We start from the raw sequence: 24602 nt of genomic DNA on the forward strand, positions 1-24602 counted from the left end.
ACAACAATCAGCTACAGGATGCTGCTTGCAGCATTGCTCATACTCTGTCCAGAAGTGTAATAGCCATGTTAAGAAGTAGAGGAAGCTAAATCTAGGGTTAAGGTTATTTTCATCAATACCAGCTTTATTGTTTGGGGGAGGATCAGGGCAGTTCTCCTTCCGAATTGCTGTGTGCTGGTGACATGTTATATCTCAGAGCTACCTGCCCATCTTTCTGTCCTATTTTTAAATGTTTACCTAAATCTAGTCTCTTCAGCCAAGAATATGAAAACCTAATGCACCTGAATCTAAGAAAGTCTTATTCCATGATGTGTTTCAGTGCATTAAAGGATTTAAACAGTACTGTTCAAAACTGACAGCTGGAGAATGCCTAGAGGATGACAGATTGTCACCAGGGTGACACAGGATGCGCTCTGTGTGTATTTTTACTTAGAATGAATCTCTCTAGGGCCCAGGGGTCTTAAGTAATGTGGGGAACTTGAGAAGAAATTGTTGTGCTGGCTAAACCTGTGGGAAGGGAAGCTTGCTTTCCCATTTGTGGTAGTCTCTATCATGTTGCTCCTGGTTAGGAGGATCTCTGACCATCACGAGGGTGTTTTCAGGAGGTTATGGCTTGTGTAATGATTGTGAACACTGCTTGTAAGTGTAGCTTATCCATCAGTAGAGTTGGTTACACGTGTCCATCTTTTCTATATGAAGGGAAGGCATCTTTCTGTTGCCATTGATTATATTCTGAAGTTATTCTTACTGGCCTGCCACGTGGTCCTTTTTCTTCACATTATTTATGTGTTTCTGATCTAGATAGGCTTCCTGAAGTGATCCTGCTTGTGTCACTTGCTTTTTCTCTGAGGACTTGTTATAAAGTTGTTAAGGATTTACATGGTGTCTTGTATCATCTCTTTCTATAAAACACAAGCACTGAAAGTGGAGAAGTAATGATCTTAATGTACTTCTTTAGTCTTCTGCTGCAATTTTGCTGCTGAATTGGACCATTAAAGTCCTGGTTCCTTCTCAGGCTTGGACTGTTTGGACCTGAAGGCAGATTTGCAAACTGACAGCTGACTGGAGGTGGTTCTTGTTTCAACAGGTAATTCATAGGCTTAGAAAAGGAAGGTTTAGCACTCCTGCTCAAAGAAAATAAGGACATCTAAATTTTAAAATATCTCAAATGATGAAAATAAAGTGAAAATATTCTTACAGCTTATCAACAGAAATACAGCAAAATCCTTTTTTAAAATAGGTTATAAATGGTGCGTATCTTATAAGGTTCTCTTTTGCCTTAATCTACAATTTGTGGCATGGCTTTTCAATAGGAATTGTCTGGTGTGTAATACAATATATGTGCTGAAGTTTTAGTTTGAACCTGAATAACCTATATAAAGTTTGTTCATATATGGCTATTAAAGTGGTTTACAGTAAGTAGTAATCGATCATAATAAATTACATATGTCAATACCAAGTGGTAACTCCAGTCAGTGCCCACAGCAGAGTTTGATTTGAGGTAACCTATTGCAGTTAAATTGAGCACATACACACAATTGGCTGAATTTAATTGCCCGGTTACTGTTTGGTTTCATGGTACCACATCAGATCTGAGTACTGGAGTCTTTGAAAAATGATGTGCCCAAAGTTTTCAGCTATTTATCTGTCAGACATGGTGAGATGAGGTGTAGAAGACCTTTTGAGAAAAGTCTGAGAGGAAAAAACCAGCTTTAATCACTCCAGGAAGAGCTTCAGAAAACAGAAACCAAAACAGTGCTTCTGTATTTTCAAAGTGGCATATGCAGACGTAGCTGCATGAGTCTCATTAAGTTCATCTTGAGTCGTGCAGCTAACGCCCCATGCAATGTTTTGAAAATGTAGGAAGTAAAAATGGTCTTAAACCAGACATCTGGGCTTCTACGCAGTTTTCCGGTGCTAACGTCTGATGCATGCCGTTAATAAAGCATTATCCAGGGGCTAAATTTTTAAACTATAGAACTCTTTGCAGAAGGCTTATAAATCAGTTTTACTTGAAAAACAAAACAAAGAAAAGAAAGTTCCGTACGCTTTTCAGCAATCATTGCTAAGCACAAGGCCCTTTTCCTTTTGAAGTGTGAACCTTCCCCTCTCCCCCCCACCTCATATTTTTCAGTTGTGTTTTTACTTTTTTGCCGAAGTTCTCACCAGTTACTCATCTGAATTCTGGGTTCTAATTGTTTCTAGTAGACGGAAAGCACCTTCCTTTTGCTGGTTCCTTTATCCCAGGAGAGGTTCTGTACAATACAGGTGCCAGGATAGGGAAAAAACCTTTTCAGAGAGGAAGATGCTTTGCTGGTTCCCTGTCTTTTGTGTATTGATGCTGACAAGAAGGTAGTGATGTTTAGAAGCTTAATACTAAAAAACCTCTCAATAGCAAGGAAAATGATCTAATTAACTGCTTCTGTAGATGGTCTTCAAGAGTGAGGTTTGATTTTGCCTTCAAATACCAACAACTAAGCTGCTTGTAGTTAGCAGATTATTCTAAGAATTCCAGAAATGTAACTAATTTAGTCATTGCTATACTATAGTCTCAAGTATATTACCATTTTGTAAGTGTTACCAGTTTGACAAGGGTTCTGTTTTGCCTTAATCTGGTGTAAGTGTATGAGGAATTGATAAATATGTAATAGTGAAAAAGTGAGCTACTCAGCTTTTACACAACCATCTTCCATAGCTTTTGGGAACACTGGAATCTAATAACTTGTAATATTTGTAATTTTGGAAAGCTGATGGCAGTGCATGAAGAGCAAGCTAAGAAGAGTAATAACTAAGAGAGTAATAGTAATGTTCCAACTTGCCCTCTATAATAGGGCAAGTAGGAACGCTTTCAGCCATGAAAAATAGCTTGCAGTGTGCTTTGTGACATACTTATATGGTGCTTTTTTAAACTAGCCAAGGTATAAGTTATTTTCCAGTACTGGATTTGCTTCAAGATACACGATTCATCCTTGTAAGAGGTTGTTGGTTATGGTTCTGAATCTAGTGCTGTGTTGAGAAGCATTGTGCTGTATTAGGAATAACTTCAAAAGATTTTAAAATTTCCATATGAAGCAAACCAACTTTTCCATGAGCTGCATGTTATACCTTATCTGAGACACCTTGACACTGAGTGCAGATAAAACCTGTAACTACCATTATTCTTTTTGCTCTTCTGTTAATTCTTGGGAAAAACTATAACAGAGCAGTTTTGAGTACAGTATTTGGTTATAAATACAATTTAACTGCAGGCTTATCCGTAAGAATGAATGGGAGTTGATTTTACAGTCCAATAGTATGCATACCTATGTCATACTGCAAACTTGCTGTATAAAACGAATGTCCTTTATTTGCTGTGCGGATGCTTTGTTCTTCACTGGAAGCTTGGAGTTTGTTCTTCACTGGGAGCTCTGTGTTTCCAGTGCTTTGCATGTATTCGTATAAACTGATTTCTTGAGCAAAGTGCCTTGTTATATGAGAAATTACCCAGTAGTAGCCCTGGCAGCTCCTCGCTTCCTTAAATCTCAGGTTGCATCTCCTACACTTGGCAGAAGGTAAAAGCTTTTCTAGAATATAGTCACCTGTTTCTTGGTATCTGAGGTTGAAGCCTGGAAACGTGTAAGTTGGTTGTGCTGTAGGTCTGGGGGCAGGGTGGTCATTTCAGCTAAAGGTTGAAATCACTTGTGCTCTGTTTCAGCAACATGAAAAATATTTTGACCCCAGAGAGGGCATGTTGATTGGGGGGTAGTTGATGTGATTAAAATCCAGCTGCTGTAGCTTTTACTTTAGGAAACACTTCCTAACTTGTCAAATACTTTTCCCTTTGAGAAGAAAATATTCAGTTAGTCTCTAGTTAGGACACTGCAATATCTGAGCAGAGGTAACACGTATTCATGCTACAACCTGATGCTAATGAGACAAACAAGGTAGAGAATAGCTCTCCAGGAATGACTGAAGGCACTGAGGACCAAAGGTTTGTGTGTCTGCTCCTTACAAGGGACTTCCAGCCTACTGCAGCCCAAGAATTAGCCGTGTCATACACATGACAGTTTGAGGCTGGAGCAAAAATCTTCCAATTGCAATATGACTGGTGCAAGTAACCACTTGCCATCTTTACAATTATCTGAAGATCTAGCATTATGGCAGTGAAAATGGGTTGCATAGTGTTTCTGGGGATTAAGTAAGATTAATGCTTTTAACCCTAAAATTTTAATTATAATCAATAATTTCACCTGAAAAATGCCTGGGCCACTAAGGGTAGAAGATCTGACATGTTGGTTCTGGATGTATTTCCCTTGAGGTGGTTGGACGTGGCTGTATGTGGTGGTACATTCTCTGTTGTTAGAATTGAGCAACTGAGACAGATCCCGGTGTAAAGTGGTTTAAAGTTTCTTCTAATATTTGTGTAGTGCAAGCAAGATAATAAGCTTTTTCCCCCACCTTTCAACCTTCAGTGCTGAAATCCCCAAGCATTGAAGTGAAGGCTATTTCTGACATCCTCTTTTTTCTTCACATAGTCATCCAAACTATAAACAAATGTTCCCTTGCCTGCCATATGGGCTTGCCTCCACAAGGAAGTTACAGTGGTTTAACTGCAATGTGATTGTAAATCCACTTAAATTGGTTCCAAATGTTCTGTGAGCACCCTAAGCTTGATTTAAACTGAAATGATGGCCTGGATAGTTTGTCCCGCAGACTTAAAACCTGCATTTTAAATTAATTGAGTTGATTGTTGTGCTGCAGTATGGAAGATGTAGTCTTAAATGAAACATTAAGTTGCTGTCGATTGTGATATCCTATTTGCAGTTGAAATGACTCTTTCTGAAAAAGTGCTCCTGAGAGACTGGAGGCTGGGAAGTTTGCCTTGTTTAATTCCAGATGGGTCTCCAGTGTCTTTTGAGGAGCAATAGCTATGTTGTGGGTTGTTTTCAGTTCTTGCAGAGAGCTGACTACCATAGGTAGACACCTACTATAGGTGTGGACTGGTTTGCTCAGTGTTAACACATGGAGGAGTAGGAGTTTGACTGTCTTGTGGCCCTCTGTCCTTGGTCTCAGTAGACCAACTGCATGGGGATTTAAAAAACTTTGAAGTGCCATGCAGAATGAGGTCTGTGTTTATCGCATCAATGAGGTCTCATGGTGTGACTATAGGACTAGATAAGAGGATGTTTGAGGGTGCTAAGCCTGTCAACATAGCTCAAAGAACTGCATAGATTGTGGGTCCCAGATTTCAGACGAGCTGTGGGCTATATGCAGTGAAAAGACATTTCATAGCCCTAAACAGTTTTGATACTGCAAAAATCTTTCTGATGTCTAGAAAGAGACTAATTCTCTAAGCTGCTAGCAGCATTGTTTAGAAGTATTTATTTCCCCATTCTGGCGAAAAAAAATCTGTAGGTGATCTGGGGTATCACTCAGTTTCACAGGTCACCAGCTCTATTCTGTATGTAGACTTGGTAAAAATCTGTCTCTACCCAAGTGTTGTTCAATATTGCTCATTAACCAGCTGGTAGAGTTCTTGAAATTTGAGGAGTCATTCCCTCAATCTTACTTGACTCACACAATCATAGAATAGTTAGGGTTGGAAAGGATCTTAAAATGGTCTAGTTCCAGCCCCTCTGCCCTGGGCAGGGACACCACTGGTGTCCTTCTTGCTAGGTAGTTAGGTCCTACAAAACAAACCTGTCAACTGCTGCACTAGTTTTCTGCCTCATGTGAGGGCTTGTGCTTGTTTGAACCCTACCTAAATCTCCTTGTCAAAGGATGTTGTGTTTCAGAATGTTTACAGGGGGCTTATGAGGGAGCAGGAAAAGACCAAGAAATAGAGCTGTTGCAGGTTACTATATATGCAAGGCACAGGAGACTTGGAATATCCACAAATCTTGGATATTTGTACATACTGAGACCTGGAAATTGCATGGTCCATTTTCTTCCCTAGGGCTTGGCATGTATGCGCTGTTAAAGGTGGTCAGTAAAGTAGGATGAGCCATTGGTCTGAATGGGTATGGCTGCCCTGATACTCTTATGCAAAGTCAGCATCTGCACTTCCTTCTGGAACTGAGATGCTCCTTCAGAGAGCTGATCACTTTCTCCAATAACCAAGATCTTATGAGGTCTGCTATGTGCTTCCAAGGAGAAAAGAAATGATAATGTGTATGATTGGATCAGAAGTCTCCCTATACAGCTGATAACTCCTTATTGTTTTGTGGTTGCCTTCAGTTTACATAGTGTGTGGTGCTGATTAAATTGCTATGTTCTGCACCAAGGGGAACTACTTTCCTGAAGATATATGCTGATGCTATCTAGAATGAGGGTAGAATGCAATGGGGGAAAACCATAACTGTGATTTAGTTGGACAAATTTTCATACAATACATGGCTTCTGTAAAGAATATTTTTTTCTGGAGCCTCTACTATGTTCTGAAGAGCTCACTGTCCCAAGAATGCATTAGAAGGAAGTAAATACACATCTCCCCTGCATTCAATTAATTTATCATATCAAAAATCTGTTTATCCCCTCTTTCATTGTTTAGGTGCTTTTCTGCACCTGAGTCTAGTTCTGAAGCACAACTACTGTTGAAGGACTAGAAGGGACTTACACAGAAGCTGGAGTCATGCTATTCTGTGTAGGTCAAGTGAAGCATGGTATGGATGTTTTCTGTGTGTATTTCCCTGCTTCCCACTGTCTGCTGTATTGAAAGTTAGCAACACTCAAGCTCTTTACTGTAATTAGTTTGTGGAAATTCTACTCAGGGTATAAATTCACTTTGTTTCTGAAGTAGCTTTGGGGTCTTGTACAGATAGGGTTTTCACAGTTTATATGAATTTGCCTAATTTTCAAGTAAGCTTGTGGTTAGTTCTTCTTCACGAATTTTTGTTCCATGTTGCATAAAAGATGACAAATACATCTTCATTCTCAGAGTTGCTACTTACAGCATTGCCTAAGCTCAAACCTCATTTGTAGATCTTATTCCTGTGAGTGTCACCTTGGGTGCCATTTCAGATCTTCCTTGTGTATAACCACTCAGTCTTACTGTGTGTTTGTGGAACTTGGTAAGAATCTAACTAAAGCAGAGGTTTATCCTTGGCCTGAGCTCACAGGCAATTTGGTGGTCATTGGTCATAAAGGGTTTTCCCAGCAGGAAAGTGATGTTACAACTTAATTTGCATCAATTAAAAACTCATTTGCAAAATGCTGTGAAACTAGAAACTGGTTTGCAGTAAACATCCGCTGTCTATTGCAGCCTCTCCTTTACTACCCAGCCTTTATAGGAGAGTCATTCATAAAAAGAAACTGCTGCTTGCTCAGTGTAGTGAGTGAGCGTGCAATACCATCCTAAAGGCACGTAATGAAATCTTGAACTGGGTTCAGCAATCATATGAATGCATTGCCCCTGTGTATGAACTTCCAGGTTTTTCCTGTCCAAGGTAATTTTTCCCAGCTACTCTGACTTTTCTTTGTAATCAGCGCTATCAGAAAGTACAGCAAATGCTTTAAAGGCACACCAATAATTTACTTGCATGTATTGCAGTGAAAGAAAGCTAATCGCTTATTGAAAGGAGTTCAAACATTATTTCATTAGTGAGAGGTACATTAATAAGTCATTTGCCAGTGAAGTGATTGCATGTGCTTTCAATGTGCTGCATATTTTGGCAAAAGATGTTTAGCATCCAAGTCTTTCAGCTTTTGCCAGCATGTGAAGAAATAAATTTAGACTGAAATTACCAATATTGTATTTTTCACATGAGAAGAGTGGCAAGAGAAGCATGGGAGAGACCTTTTGTGAACTCGTCTTGGAGCCATTAGGGAAGGGGTAGTATGTTTAAAAGGAGCTGTGTAAAAAAGAAAATGGTAAGTCCTGCCTGGTTTTAGATTGTCCCACTGACCAAGAAAATTACTGTACTAATGTCGTGGTTTAAACCCAGTCAGGTAATTCGTTCGCTCACTTCCCCCCCTTTCTTGCCCTCCCCCTGCTCTCAGAGGGACGGAGAGGAGAATCAAAAGAATGCAACTCCCACGGGTTGAGATAAGAACAGTTTAGTAACTAAGGTATAACACAAATCACTGCTGCTACCACCAATGATAATAATGATGAAGGAAATAACAAGGGAAGAGAATACAACACCTCAGCACCAGCTGACCAATAACTCGCCCCCCAAGCCCGACCAAGCTCCGACCGATACCTCCTCCAACCCTGCCGTCTCCCAGCCCTTCCGGCTAACTCCCAGTTACATCCTGGGCATGACGTGCTGTGGTATGGAATAGCTCTTTGGTCAGTTTGGGTCAGGTGTCCTGTCTCTGCTTCCTCCCGGCTTCCCCTCCTCCCTGTCAGAGCATGAGGCTCACAAAGTCCTTGGCCAAACCAAAACATCATTGTTATCAGCTCTGTTCCCGAGCCGAAAGTCAAAACACTGCACTGCACCAGCTACCAAGGAGGAGAAACATGACTGCTACTGCTGAACCCAGGACAACTAATAAATAAAAATGGAAAATAAGATAAATACTAGGGGCTTTTTAAGATTGCATTGTGTGTCTTGGTAGTTGTAGGCTAGAATATTTTCTCTGTGCTTCAATGCTGATAGAGTTGCAGGTAATGAGAACCGTGGGCTGCTCCTGGGATTACTGCTGTAATGGTTTACTCTTGTGAGTATAACAGAAGATGAGCTACAGTTTCTATAGTGGTCTGCCTTTTCTGTTGCTAATTTTGCTGTTTTCCTTGAGTTTTGAGCTGTCACAAAACTTTATATAAACTTCCTGGATAAAAGTAGCTTAACACAAGGGCTCACAGAGAATAAATTCTATTTCATAGGGACGAAGGGGGGAAAGCAGGCTTGCAAGGGGAACCTGGCAGTTCATGTAGCCATAATAGAGAATCCTAAGGGGACTGCAGTTCCAGACCTAAAACGACCTTGCTACAGAACTGCTCCTATTACACTTAATTCAGCAGCTCTGCAGAAGGATTCCTTTATGTGATGACAAGAAAAGCAAAATCTGTGAACCTGCATTTATAAGTAACATAAGGGACTTCTGCAAATAAAAGTAAGAAGGGAAAGGATTGAAGTGAAACGTCCTATAAAATAGGAGCTGAATAGTGATAGGGTCTTGGTCACCGTCAGCTTTATTCAGTCAGTACTTGGGAATGCATTTGGTCCTTGGAAATCTTAAAATAGTTTTGATCACTTCAGGACATTGTCTAGGTTCATATCCAAGAACTAAGACTTCACAACTGTGTTTTAGCTACACTAAATGAATATTGATCTCCTTATTACTTTTCATCCTAGTGCCCTTTGTACCATATGCAGATATAAGTGAATGCCTTGGTATGTGGCTTGGGAACTGCCTGCTTCATTAAGCTACATCTATCTGAAGTGGAAACTGCCAGCTACACAGTGCTATGGAAAGAAGCAAACCAAGAGCAAAAGCAGTACCTTTTTTTTTTTTAATGAATAACAGCATTCCATAGTCCTATATTTAATTTAATTCTGTCTTCCTCTATCCTGATAATATCTGCTCGTATAGGGTTAGCGCTTCTAGATTCAAGGAATTTTTTACTATTTGTTTCTGTGTTCTTGCAGCACTATCCCAGGGTACTACATGAATGAGGTCCAGGCTGGGGATTTTTTATTTCAGTTAACTGGATGTGAAAACAGGATACTGTGACGGTAAAGAGGACTGATTGTACTCACTTCAGGGAGTGTACGTATGTAACCTGTGTTACAGTAAGGCCAGATCCAGCTTGAGTGGGACCAGGTGTATGCCACTAGTGTCCCACAGAAATACAGCTCCACAAGGATAAAAGATCCCAGTGTGAGTATTTAGATACTATTTTTTGTCATTTCCACTCTCTCTTTCCCAAATGCACACAGTTTGGGGTTTTCAGGTTTTTTTTGCATTTTGTGTGCTAATTTCTTGGGCCAGGTTTGTGTTAAAGCTTCTAATCTCTGTGTTCTTCTTTAGGTATGAGAGGTGTTGAAATATTTTGTTGTTACAGGTCTGTGGTGATGTGCTTTATTCAGGCTGTGGTGAGCCCTAGTGCACAGCCCAGGTGTGAAGAGCCTCAGTGGATTTAGCCTCACTTTTGACTTGTGGCATTATCAGGCTTCACTCATGGAGTGCTATGTGTTTTGTTGGCTTTGCTTTTGCTGGTACTTCCAATACTAGACTTGCTGGCCGTTGATCTTTTCTGTAGCCATTTCTGTGCTTTCCTTTCATTGTCCTTACTTGGGTAACAGTAGTAGCATCCTTTTTCCCACAGTTCCCTCATCTGCTATTTCAAATATTGCTTTTCTTGCTTTCTAACATCATTCTTGTTAGTGGGTTCTAAATGCTCTAGCAAAATTTCAGATGGATAAGTTACCTGAAGTTGTTAATGTTTCCTCACCTGTTAGTGTAAATAGTTAAACTTATGTCTTCTCTACTGCTGAGTTAAATAGATAATAGAACAAATTAAGAAAAACAAACCCAAAGCACTTCTGTTACCACTTAGCTTCAGACAAGCCAGCAGGTCATTTAAAACTGTGTAATAGCATGTCCTTATCTCTTTATGTGAGATGTGGGTCAATTACACAGTTGTGAAAGTTGTATCAAGACCAGTCTGGTGTGATTACATGCTGAGGAGATACCATAAATTCTCATTAATACATGCCAAGCTATTAATAGTCATACTGTACTTTGGTTCTACAGTGGTGTGCTTGTACTCAAGGACAGGTGAAGTTGATGAGGCAAATCTGGGAGGGGAAAAAAACATACCCGCCCAAAATTTTACTGAATTGGCTCCAACACTGCACTTGCTGTTGCTGTGTGCATAAGATTATCTTCCATATCCATGGAAACCTTTCTTTAGAGCTACTTTCTTTTTGCTAAAGAGAGGATTGTTAAGAACAGTGTTTGTTTTGTAAAAGAAGGTACTGGGAGTTCATAGCATGAGTTTCCATTGTTCAGCAGCAGACAGTGGCATGATGTTTCCAGCTCACCAACCAAGCACCTGAGCCTGCCTTGCTCTCCTAAGTGTCGGGATGGGAGGTGGATGTAGCCAGCAAGCTCCTGCCTTATTTTGTCGCAGCTGGCATCTTCCAGCCAACTCAACATCACTTCCAGCAAGAGCAGGACACTACTGGCTTTGTATGATAATGATGGTAGACTTCCAAGCATCATCAGTCTTAATAGTGTTGCTCTGGCTGTGGTTTGGACTGCCTTGAGCAGGCAGGCATGCTGAAACTCTGCATCCTGAAAGGGCTTGACTGAACTGTCCTGAGACATGTTGAATTTCATTTCATTTTTAAAAAGCCAGTATGTGAGTCTTGTCACCTCTAGGGTGTCACATACGTAAGGGATGAGGCAATCCTAGTGTAGCAGTGTCAGCTTTCTTGATACTCCAGGAAACTTCAGGAAGGATGGAAAATAAACTCAGAAAAGAGCTGGCTCTATTTGTAAAAGGGAAATGTTCAGAGGAACTGCTGAGTTTAACCACATCTTTGGACAAGTACATCTGCCCTTTGGCAACAAAGGCTATTCTAATCACATTATCATAGGCTTGCTTCTGCAGGAGTTAGTGTGATGGAAAAACATTAAGTCCCTGGGACATTTCACACCACAGAACTCAGAAATAGCCTGCCCTTTCTTTACTTGGTTTTGTAAAATTAAAAAAATAAAACAAAATAAAAGATTACAACTCTGTTAAATTTGTTCCAATGGTCTGCATGTTCATTCTACAAGTGACATAAATATTGAATGCGTAATGTGGTATACTGATTAGGTGTTCATGTAACTCAAGGAACACAAAGAGAAACACCGCTGCACTGTAAAGCAGAAGAGTTTGGATGGCCTATTATGTTTTGTTGTTTTTTTTTTCCTTTTTTAAACACATTAATAACATATCAAGGCCAAATGTTGCTGGAAAAGGCAGTCTTCTTTTGTCTTAATTGCTAGGTCCTTTGATGTATACTACATAGTCATCTGCAGATGTGGTATCTTTCCACAATGCTTAGAACTCCTGGGGCAAGGAATATGATTGTTCTCTATTGGCAACTACTGAGGAAAAAAACCCAGAGGTTTACTTATTCTTATTTAAGTCTTCAGAATTATTCTGAGGATTTAAACTGCAAGAATTGCAGTTTGTGGGGTGATGCTCCTGTTGCCCCTCATGCCCCTTCTGTTCTGCACTTGCCTCTCCTATTGAATGTTACCTGTACTTTGGATTAAGGATGTCAGCAGTCACATGGAGAAGCACAGAAGCAACATGTATAAGGAAGAAATCGTATTTCCTGCATATGAGCAGAGAAAGATGAAGCTGATAAAACTGTGCTCTTCAGTATGCTGAAATACAAACTATCTGTAGTCAGCAATAGAAGAAATAACAGCTGTTCAAGCTTATTTAATAAATCAGTGTTTAAAGCCAGGAAATCTCTATTGGTTGCTTTGATATCTGTTTATCTGACCAAGCTTTGAATCATTGTATTAGGGGGGAGTTTAATGAGACAAAAGCAATACTTTAAGAAACTTTAAAATTATTTGCTAACACTGGTAGAGAAGATTGGAGATGAATCTTAAGCTTAAATGGGCACTTGTTTGGGGTACACGGGCCTAGAACAAATGCTTTCCAATTGAAAAATACCAATCTGTTTTCAGCAAAGAGTTAATAAATGGTGAGGAGACTAAACAGAGCGAGGGCAATATTCATTGGCAAGTAAAGTGAGTCTTGGGCAGCCATGCCTAACCCGTCAAATCTTATTCATAAGATTCGTCACCTATATTATAAAATTGGTGCTGTACATTCTCTAATGAAGGGATTACTTAAAGGCTGTGTGCTTTTGGGAAGGAGTAAGAGCCTGGCATTGAGACAGACATCTGTAATGAGAGATTTTATGATTTTATAATAATGAGGATACATTATTAATGAACTGTACAGGAGACACACAGACCTGCTTTATTGGGCAAACAGTAAATGAGTCTGTTTGGTAAGAGCATGCAAAATGTGTGTGTGCTGAGAGAGGAGATTTTGAGAATTTAACTCATTTCTGAATAGTAAAGGCATCCAGCCTGGCTATAATTGGTGCCTGTGGCAATTGTTGATACCCTGACTACATTAGCTTTTTGTGCCCTTTAGCAGAATAGGGAAAACATTTCTAGTACTCGTTAAGCTGTCTATTATCAAGACTTCATAAATACACACATTTAAAATAGATGATTTGCTATCCCAGTGCCTTAGAGCAGTGAAATAAATTAGTTCCCACTATTTCAGGCATCAGTGTTGCATTATCACTTCATTATGCATGAAGCGATAATGCAATTAAAATTTGCCTTCCAACTTGCTCAAGTGGGACTATTTTTGAAACTAATAGTTGATCTTTTCTCAAAATACACTCCAGAGCAGGTGGATGTGCTCGACTGGTTTGCTTAGTGATCCTCAGTTTGCCTGCAGCTGAAGTCAATATTAACCAAATACTACCATCTGTTGGCTTTTGTTGACCTCTGGAAGGAGGCAGCAGTTTGATTCACCCCCTCCTTCTGATGGCAAAGTGCCCACATCAGAGCTGGCATTGAGCGCTTCAGCAGCAGGGTTTCTTATTTGAACGTGGCCATGCTTCAAGGCAGGAGCATGGACTAGTTTTCAGTTTGCAACATGTTCCACTTTCTTTGTGCACAGTACCTACTGGATTCAGATCTTTGCAATATCTGCTATAGTAAAGCGCAGCGATATACCAAGCCAGATTTCAGCCTTAGGTCTGAATCTCTTTACATTTAAATTGGATCTCTTGTTCCTTGGGAGAAAAATACGTATTTTGTAGCTGAGTTACAAATAAGCTTTTCCAGCTTTTTGGCAGCCAGGTAGTAGTTAAAGTGAAAAGGTTTCTTTTTTCCAGCCAGAAAAGCAGTTTAATAACTTTGGGTCCATTTGTTCATAGCAGTACTGGAGTTGAGCCCCATGAACCCCTGGAGCTTGGCAAGCCAGGCAGACTTGGCAAGTTTTCCTACCAGCTTACTAAGTCTGAGTCAAGCATGGGTTGTTGCAAACTCAAATACATTTAGTACATTTTGTTAACAGGAGTGCTGAGTTGGAGGCTTTTTTGTGTTGGTTGGTCTTTTTTTCTTCCTTTCTTTGCTGACCTTAAATAGTACCATATTCTCTCTACAAGCAGCTGGTCCTTAAACCAGGCATGACGGTTTATGGTTTGTGTTAAATGTATGTATTAAACATATGTATTATTATGTATTAAACATAACGTATGTATTAAACAGTACCTGCTTTACTGTTGATATTAAGATAATGAGGAAGTATACAACATGCTTCATCTAAATTGGCATTGGAGAGCGTGGTTCTCTGGAAAAGACAAGCATTGCTGTCATTTTTCAGTACATCCTAATTGTAGCAGCTTTTGTCCTCTGGAGTGTGTGGTGCTGGCAGACCTGTGTAAGCATTGGGAATGTTCTCACTTCTAATTTTCACCTGTATGGATCCTGCCAAAAGAAAAATAGTTCAAATTTGAAATAGCAGAACATTGAGGTTTCTTGATGTTAATTCTTGCAATTCTTATAGCAGCCTTGAAATAAGGAAAAAACTTTCCGGTAGAAAAATCTTTCAATATTTAAAAACACTGCAGAAGACTTCAGATAGTTACATGTAGATACCCATTTACCAGCCAGACACTTCCATCTCAATATTCTCCTCTAGTAATTGACTAATTTCAAGGTGGCTTTAGCAGGTTCTTTAATGAATTGAGTAGGCAGAGTTGGATTGTTGAGTGGGGATTTTTCACTTCTAGTTTGACAGTCTGTCTGCTGTTTTGCAAAGCATCTTAACAGTTTTGTTTCTTCCCAAGTCATATGGTTGTATCTTCACTTCATTGCTGGTAATATTTTTTTGGGGAAATGTGAATCTAAGATGTTAGCTTTGCCTGGCTTGGGGCTTTTCTTCGAGCTGTGGGCCAGGTACAAAAAGTCTGGCTGCTTTGTTTTACTCTCTTGGTGGAATATCAGAAATTTCTGTTGCTGGAGGACTAGCTGTGGGAGGCTGTGGTTTCAGAAAGCAGTGGTTTCCTAAATAGCATGAGCCAATGTCATAAATGGCCTTAACATTTGCTTTGCCCAGTGGGGTAGAGAAAACTGAGCAGAGCACAGGCTGAGGTTGCCAGCTGGGCTTCTGGTTTTGTGAGCTATTCATGTTTTCTGAATTTGCTGCCCTCATTCATAGTTGCAATTAACTGCAAGATGCCTAGATCATCATTGCTCAATATCTGGGAATATGCTTGTTTAAAGTTCTGTTTCTTCCTAGGAGAAGAAACCCTCATGCTCTTTACCCAGCAACCCCAAATTAATTGTGGTTGCTTTTGGGGATCTCAGGCTTTGTACCCAAGGTCTATCATTATCTTTCATTTGAAGTGCTGAGGTATATTTGAAATACAAGTGTGAGACTGGTCGGTATGCTGCTTTGGGTCATTTGATTCCTGAAAGTGAGATTTAGAGAGCAGTGATCTTTCAAGGTAACAGTACAATAGAAGTGATGAAAAAAGTTAGGATATAGAATGTGTCTGTCTTCTATCCTTTTACTGGACAGCAGTGCCTATCTGAATGGCTGTTTGTTGTTCTTGTCTATCTTACAAGTATTTTAATCTTGCCTTAAGTTCCCACTGTCCCATGCTGAAGAGTCCTAGTCTGGTTGGATATTGCATCTATGAAAACAGTTGTAGGTCTTGATCCAATCTTGTCATCTTCTCTTGTCTTTCCTAATTACTCTATCCATTTTGAATGGGAGCAGAGAAGACATCAGATGACATCCCAGTTAAACAATCATCTGAGGTGTTTTGCTGGGACAGTGAGCCAGAGAATAAATGATGCTAGTAGGAGAGTGCTGTTACATGAGTGACAGAATGATGTCAGAAAAGATGCCTGGCTGTGAGTGCCATGGGCTGTTGGGCAGTGAGAAGGGAATAGGCATGGGCATCACTTGGCTGCTCTGCAATACCTAGTGCATCCAGTGCAATGTGAACTTGTAAAGTAAATGCAAGGCAAAACGTTGAAAGGGGCTGGAAGAAAGAGTGTTCCCATACACAATGTTGAATTGATTTTGAATGAAGTACCATGGTGCAGTGTGGATTTTAAAAGGGACTAAGGCACAAATTCACAAGAAATTCTTCATTATTAAGTGCAACAATTCAGACTGATTAAGGATGCCCTTAAACTGCTGATTATTTTTCCAGTTTCTGATTTACTTGGGAAAAGGTAATGCTTTCCTTTCTTATATTCTTTCCCAAGCTTCATTCAGTGGCCATTAGTGAACTTTGTTCCAACCCAGTAATGCAGTTCTTGCTTCAAAAAGCTGCTTAAACAAGGCAAGAAGTAGGCTTAAGGAAGCTAGGTCCAAGGAAATCCCAGAAAGAGTTTAGCTATGCACTGTGGCTTACAGCGGTTTCCTGGGATTGTGGCATTACAGAATTCCCTTGGTTGGAAGGCAACTCAGAGGCCATCTAGTCCAACCTCTTGTGTAAATTGGGGTGAATGCTAAATTCAAACCAGGTTGCTCAGGGCTTGTCCAGATGGGCTTTGTAAACTTGTCGAAGAATGGGCAGCCTCTTTGAGTAACCTCTTTAATAATGTTTAAGTATTAAGTTGATGGTTTATTACATAGCAATGTAATGTCGACAATAAAATTGAAATGTAATTACGATTATATTGCTGATAAGTTGGTATCACTGTAATTCTGGGACTGCAAAAATAGCACATGGAAATCAAACAGAGCATCCATCAAAATATTCTTACCTGGAAAATTCTGGTTTTTGCCAACCATGATGGGTTCTGGCTTCAAGCACGTTAATTTGCCAGCAATAAGGATGTTGGAATAGTTTGAGGCCATTTATTTTTTTAGAGTAACGATGCAAAGACAGCAAGTTGCTCCATCACCTGAGTATTTTATTTTAAATGAGCAGTGCTCTGGCAGTATTTAAACTGTAAGACTTTAGAAGAGAATAACTGCCTGTCACTGGTGATAATTAGTTTTAGAGCATGACAGGCAGCTGTCTCCAGATGGTGGTCTGTGTTCCACATCTTTCTCCTCTACTGTAAATGGAAACATGTACTGCAGTGTAGTGCAGTTCAGTGCAGTAATCTAAACCTGCTTGTAACTTGTCTTTGTTTCAGCTTTGGTTTGCTTTCGTTAATGGATTTTCTGGGCAGATCTTATTTGAGCGATGGTGCATTGGTCTGTATAATGTGGTAAGTGCTACGTGTTTTGACTTGGTAGTGCTCGGACTTCTATAGTACTTTGTGTCCCTTTTCTCACAGGTGTCTTGGATGTATGTCATGAAAGGTGAGTTCATTTGTAAAAGCCATTTTTAATCTGCTCTAAGATAGATAAAAATACATTTTGGATGGTGTTTTTATCGCAAAACTAAATTTGGGAAAACACCTTGAAAATACACATTTGGCCTGATATTTCCTCCTTTGGCAACTTTAAATGGAAAATTGGCAGCTTTAAAATGGAATTGAAATTTCTCTTTGAAAGTGTCTTCAGTCTTTTGTATGGATATTTTGCTGACTGTTCATGTTCAAAATAGATACAAAATCTTCATCTTTGGGGGTTCATGTTTTTCTCAGACCCTGTACAGTTGATGCTCAGAGAAATGTCAGATGCTTTGGGTTGACTCATGCTACATTAGGTACAGAACAGGAAGTATCATTACTGTGCCACTGGCATTTCTCACTTGAACCAAGAACAGGATGTGTCAGTCCAGAAGTGATTTTTGATTTTCATTGTACTCTGTAGAGTGCCACATGTGCTGTATGATTTTATCACTTTAATCAAGAATATTATTTAATCAATAACACTGATTAAAGTCTGGAGTATCTGTGGGACCACATTTCATGGCATACCATAGATCTGTGCTGGTGTTTCAATGTTGTTACCTTTTGTTGTGGTTCAAACCCAGCCAGACAGCTTGTTCACTCACTCCCCCCCTTCTTGCCCTCCCCCTACTCCTGGAGGGACAGAGAGGAGAATCGAAAAGAATGCAACTCCCACGGGTTGAGATAAGAACAGTTTAGTAACTAAGGTATAACACAAATCACTACTGCTACCACCAATGATAATAATGATAAAGGAAATAACAAGGGAAGAGAATACAACACCTCAGCACCAGCTGACCGATAACTCGCGCCCCCAGCCTAACCAAGCAACGACCGATACCTCCTCCAACCCTGCAGACTCCCAGCCCTTCCAGGTAACTCTCAGTTACATCCCGGGCATGACGTGCTGTGGTATGGAATACCTCTTTGGTCAGTTTGGGTCAGGTGTCCTGTCTCTGCTTCCTCCCAGCTTTCCCTCCTCCCTGGCAGAGCATGAGGCTTACAAAGTCCTTGACCAAACCAAAACATCATTGTTATCAGCTCTGTTCCCAGGCCGAAAGTCAAAACACTGCACTGCACCAGCTACCAAGGAGGAGAAAAATGACTGCTACTGCTGAACCCAGGACACCTTTATAGTGTTATGCCACTGATGAGTGGCCTGGTATCTGGATTTATAAGATATTAGGACACTTAGTCTTGAAAAATCCTTTGCATTTCTCTCTTGAAGGAAGAAATTTAAATTTTTTTTCCTTAAGAAGACTCATTCCAAAGACATCCTAATACAGAAAAAGCCAGCAAATTATCTCTATCCCTGAGTAATATTAATGAGAACACTTAACTCCTGTCACATAAATCTTAAAAACGATGGCACAAACCCTCATATTCCACAAGTTTTCATATTTGTTGTGGAAGATATTGATTCCAGGATTTTCCACTGCCTTGATTCTTTTCACCCTCATTTCCTGACTGTTGCTCAGTCTCTGTCATTCACGTTTAGATATTTGCGTCTATTATCCTTAAACCTGATTTGGTGGATCTACCTACCCTATATAAAGCTCATGGATGAAACTGATTTTCTAGAGTCAGTGAAGTAGAAATTAACCTTTGTTTTGTGAGGTTGGTATTTTCTAAAATTAGGACCTGTCATACGGGCTCATGAAGGATCAAGTGCTGGTAGGATACCGGGGACTTCCACCCTTTGAAGGATCTCAATTTTCAAGTTGTTTTAGCTCTGTCGTTCTCTTCTGTGCAGGCTAACCCTTTATTTCATTAGTAGTATCACTAAAATAGGAAGTATAGGTAGTGATAGTAGCACTCTAATTCCGGCTTTTGCACTGGTTCACGCTATAGGTTTACCTTCAGAAACAAAAGCACTGGAAGATTTAAATCAACTGAGAATGTAAATGCCCCAGTAAACACAGGAAACTTGGGAAGATACCTTAAAGCTGTGCAAGAACGTAGCCTTTTCTGGAATATATTGGACCAGTGGTCTTAGTTTCACTTCACCACCCCTAGCCTGCTGCCATTTTAACCATCTGCTTTATCACTTTATGAGCAAAAGAAGCACATCCCCTGCTAGATCTTGGGATATAATTATTGATTTTCGTTAGTCCTTAGGCCTCTGTGCTGCCCTTTGTCTACTCCTTGACTGCCAGCTCACTGCTGGTGGGAGCCACAGCCCAAGTTTTGCAAACATGCCTGCACACTAGAAACAGCGCAGAACTTCAAGCTGATTCTTAACTTCAAGAACACTTCTCAGACTCTTAAAAACTATATGTATGTACAGGATTAGAAATTATTTTTCCGATATAAACTGTGAATGTAAGGGGAAATGAATAACGTTTAGTATTCAGACATTCACACTGGGGGTATTCTCACTCTGTGCCTGCACTGCAGACTGCAAGAAACGTGGATACCCAAGCTGGCTTTAAATGAGCTGCCTCAGATCCTGGAAACACTTTAAGAGCAGTGATGTGGGACTCAGCAGAGACTAATTTACTCTGCTTCTGGCAAAGTGTCCTGCTGTCTCTCCTGGAAAGCTTCTGAGGCTTGGTCATCTAAGTGCCTGCCCATAGCACAGACACATACTGCAGTTAATTTGTTCCTATCGGTTCGTGCCTGCCCAGAGAATCCCCAAAGTACCGTAATACAGAATGGCCTTTGTTTTTCAGTAGATCTTTGTTTTAATGGGATTTCCACATTTGCTTTGTCTGCAAACTTAGCTGTGGTTAAGCACATTGCATATTTAATTATGGCTACAACTGCAGCTATATTTGAACCCATTCCCACAAGGCTTTTTTGCAAAAGGACATTGTCTTTCCTTTGCAGTCTGATGTGTTTTACCATTTCTAGATTAAGGCAATTGGTTGAAAATACAAATTTTTTTTTTCATGTTTCTTTTGTTCATATGTTAATATTTGAGAGTTATGAATTGCTGAAATTCATGTTTGGATTTGTTTGGACATTTGAAAATGATGTCAAATAACATGCTAATTGGTAATAAGTCTTCACTAAAGTCTGTGGAAATTTTGCTATTGTCTATATACTGAAATTTTATCCAAGGTCCATGTAAAACTAATATCTGCTTTTAATTAGTATTTGCTTTCCTTGCAGATTTTCACAGCGCTGCCACCCTTCACTCTGGGAATTTTTGAACGGTCGTGTACTCAAGACAGCATGCTTAGATTTCCACAGCTATACAAAATTACTCAAAATGCAGATGGGTTCAACACAAGGGTAAGGGAAAGTCTGTTTCTTGAAGAATAGTCATGAGCATTCGTATTTTCCAGGTCAGTCTTGTTAGAAAATAACTTATTCCCTGCTGTTACTTCTGCTTCATGCTAACCACTGAGATCAGGATTGTTCTGCCTCTCACTTCTTTTCAGGGGTTACATTTTTTTATTAAGAAAAAGCCCTTGTTTTTAAATAAGGGTATGATTTTTCAGTTCACAACTACTGATAACTGGTGAGTTTACCACTTCCTTAGAACCTGGATAACATCGCCAGGATTTTAGTTAATTGTGAGTTGGCACAATGCTCTCTACTGAGGGCTTTTTCACAATTAATGCAGCTCTATTCCCATGGTTCTTTTGCTAAATTTTGACTTTCTTTCTTTGAGTTTTGAAGAACACATTTTGCTATTTAAATGCTGGAAAATCCCATCCCACTATTTGAATCCTGTCTTTATTCTATGACAGGCACATCTAAATGTAATTCTGAATCAAAGAAGCTGTATGATTGATTTGTTTAGAGAGGAAATTTCAGAGTATTTAAAGCTCTAGCTTGTGCAAAACACATTATCTAGAAGTTAAAAACTGTGGCACAAGGTATTTGCCCATTAAAAGTAAACAGAGTATTCCATAGTACTGAATCGATGTTTTAAAAATCATTCTTTGATGTAATTAAAGAAGGGTGACTCCATCTGTTTGCTGTATTCTGGCAGAGATCTTAAATTGCAAGCATACTTGCTTATTATATTTTAAGTTGTTAGAATAAAACCATCCAACTGGGCCAGTGTTTTCTTATGAAAGAGCAGAAATCGTAGGAGGAAATAGATCCTGCAGAAGTTTAGGTATTTCACTTCAGGACAAACATTGTCTGACTCTAAACTACACAATGAAGTGTTTGTTAGGAGTTAGAGAGAGGTCAAGAGTTTTGGACTTTACTGATGACTTGGTTTGTTTTCCCTCAGGTTTTCTGGGGTCACTGCATCAATGCCCTGATCCATTCCATCATTCTTTTCTGGTTTCCACTGAAAGTGCTGGAGCATGGTAAGGGCTTCATTATTTCTTACATCAGTAACTGATGTTCAGTCTCACAGAGCCAGCGTGTTTGGAGAATGGGAGGTCATGACAAGTCCCAGGAAAATAACGCTGACAGACAGTTCAATAGGCTGTCGCTGCTGAGCTTGGCTTGCTATCTAGTGGCTTTCAGAACTTACTCTAATTGAACATAATTATTGTTCATATAGTGACTTTCATATGTGAAAAATGAAACTACTACTTAGCCAAAAACTCTTATTCAAATATTGAATAATGTTCTGTGAAAAGCCTTTTCTTTTGGTAGTGGGTTAAGATCTCAATTTTTTAAATATATAATGTTCTTGCAGCAGCTGCATTACGACCATTTGCTTTATATCTTGTTGGACCTTTCCCATTCCATAACACACTACTGTAAAATGTAGGATAAAATAGAGAGATTTTACTACTGCTGAAGTCTGTGGAAAAAATGAAATGGCTGGAATGGAAGTAGACTCAGAGATATGGGGAAATGAGGCTTCTTGTTCTACAAATTAGGCTTATTAAGTCTTGCTTTCCATGAAAGGTAATGCAACTACATGGTATTTCAGGGAACACTAAATCCCATATGGTTCCTACCAGGCTTTACAATATGGTTGTGTGGACAGGAAAAACCATGGGAATCTGTTCTTTTACTATTGTAAGAAACATGACTAGATCAGAGGAGAAATCTTGGGGCAGCAGAGGGGTAATAATACTTATGTAAAAGAATTAATTTTTCAAAACTGAAACTTCTCCCTGGAAAGCTCTAGTTTCAATACAACCTTTTTAGCTCCAGGGTGGATTAATTGGAAAGGAGTGAAATACAACAGAAAGGGAGGGAATATGAACACTCACAATAGAGGCATGATGATAGAGATAGCTGTGGGAGGGAGATTCATGTTTCTCTACCTGGATGAGTAAAATGTCAGTGTTGTATCCCAGTGACAGCTTCACACGCTGTCTGATGGACCATATAGGATAGGGACGTCCTTCTCCTCTGCATGTGGGCTGGGAGCTCTATTCAGGTTTGGAAGAGGGGGTTGGGTTTTTTATGGTTGATTGGTTTTTGTTTTGATTTCATGGGTTTTGTTGTTCTGTTTCACTGTTTTTATGACAAATGTTAATCTTTAATTGCTCTTCTTTAAATCCAGCTTCTGAAATTTTAGGCTGATGTCTGTCGTGGTTACAGCTGAAGAAAAATACAATTTTCGTTTTAGCCTTCCTAAATGTTTTTCTAACTAATTCCTAAATAGATAACGTACTTTTAATTGCAACAATTTAAATGATAAGACCTAGAATACTCACTCAAATAGTAACTTCCTGAGTTCCTTTGAATGGGTTGCTTAGTTTGTTTTCTGAAGAGGAATGAATACTGTATTTTCAAGGTTTTTTTTTTTATATTTCCAAGTGAAAAAGGGATTTCAGTGCCAGAGACAAAAATGTGCCATTCACATTGGGATGTTTTTTAACCTCTCAAGTTCCTTAGAATGTGAAGTGCATACAGTCTGTGAATGGGCACTTGTATAGCTTTAGAAATGAATGTTCACTGAGCTGTTCTCATTAACAGAAATATCATTCCTTTCAGGACCACTTAGCCTCTCAAAGTGGAAGGTCATGGAAATCTCTGGGAAAAAAAAAAGGCATTAACTTACTGCACTAAAATGTAACTTTAAAAATTGAGACTGATAACAAAACTTACTCAGTTAGTTACACCGGCTCTGTGATGTTGCACTAGAGCAATATACTAGCAGAGTCATTAGGTCAGTTTATTTTAGATCTATCAAAACTGATGTATATTTGGGTATGACTTTTTTCTTAATAAACTGAGATTTCTACCATCATCAGGGTTTATTGGAAATGGAAGGCTCAATTTTCACCTTGTTCATTGACACTAGAGAAAAGAGCCAAGAAACAGTTAAAACTTAGTGTGCATTTGTGAATGATGCGGTAAATGCCTGAAGCCACAGAGTACCAGGGGGGTGAGTTGGACTGATAGAGATGCTAGTGGCCAGAAACCAAGCCAGTTCCTAACTGAGCTGTCTCAGGCTTCAGCTTCTCTTGTGATGTTAGTGGCTAGTCCATCTGCTGCTGTTTCTTTGGAGTTCAAAAGAGAAAAGAAAGCAGGGATATAGACCAGCGACCTCTAGAAAATATTCACAACCTGTCAGTTCTTCAGACAACCACATGCAACCGTTGTAGAAGAAAGCCATAACAAGTAGCTACAGGTAAATGCACTGACTGTATATTTAGTCATTTTACCCATAAGCTGTGCAGAATCTTCAGCACAGGGATCAGGGTGTCAGGGACTCTTCTCTATAGACTTAAAATTACTGATCCTGGAGACCTGTGTTGTAGGAACATGGTTAACTGAATAGATGACCCTAGTTTAAGAATGTCAGATCCAGTTTCGCAAATAAATCTAGCAAAATGGTAGCACCTCATGGTAGAAGCACTATGCTAGGCAGTATGTGTTTAGGAACAGGTCCAAGGTTTTATCTTAAGCCTCTTTCAGCCCTGCTGTTTGTGTATTTCTCTAGCAGTTGTCTTAAAACCTGTGAAAACAGTAATACTTATCATGGCTTGAGTAATGCTTGAAAGCTCCTGTGAGTACAAGTTCATTTGGCATTAGTGTGGCTGCCCAATGTGCTTTCATAGTGTTCCGGTCTTACTCAACAAGAGCTAAGAAAGACTAAACAGACATTTGAAGTATTGCCAAGGTTGGCACTTTCAAATGATAGATTAACGTGTACTTACCCTTGTGCACACTTGACTGGGGAAAGTGTGTGTGGAGTCTGAATACTGCTCAGTTACTGAATTAGCCTTCAGTAACATCTTTTAGATGTTACATGTGTCCTTCATAGATGAAACCTTTGCAACTTTTCTTAATTCAGCTCTTTCACCACAAATCAGCTGGTGTTTTACAGGATTTTCTTCACAGGCACAGCAAATAATGGGATTTGTTAAAGGTCTCAGTATCTAGTTAAGAAC

General features: G+C 39.6%; 1 protein-coding gene across 4 annotated transcripts in view; it reads left to right on the forward strand.

Moving 5' to 3' along the window:
• Positions 1-24602, forward strand: part of ATP8A2 (ATPase phospholipid transporting 8A2) — a 323662-nt gene that overhangs the window by 196246 nt on the left and 102814 nt on the right. For all 4 annotated transcript variants that reach the window (XM_061457660.1, XM_061457662.1, XM_061457661.1 and 1 more), the window contains 3 exons: positions 17131-17205; positions 20449-20571; positions 21527-21605. In XM_061457660.1, coding sequence (XP_061313644.1) covers positions 17131-17205; positions 20449-20571; positions 21527-21605 — 277 coding nt within the window. The remainder of the gene's footprint in view (positions 1-17130; positions 17206-20448; positions 20572-21526; positions 21606-24602) is intronic.

Source organism: Pezoporus flaviventris, unplaced genomic scaffold (genome assembly GCF_033815535.1).
Source record: "Pezoporus flaviventris isolate CSIRO_AGI_PZ_B2104156 unplaced genomic scaffold, CSIRO_AGI_Pfla_v1 ptg000025l, whole genome shotgun sequence".
NCBI classification, from domain to species: domain Eukaryota; kingdom Metazoa; phylum Chordata; class Aves; order Psittaciformes; family Psittacidae; genus Pezoporus; species Pezoporus flaviventris.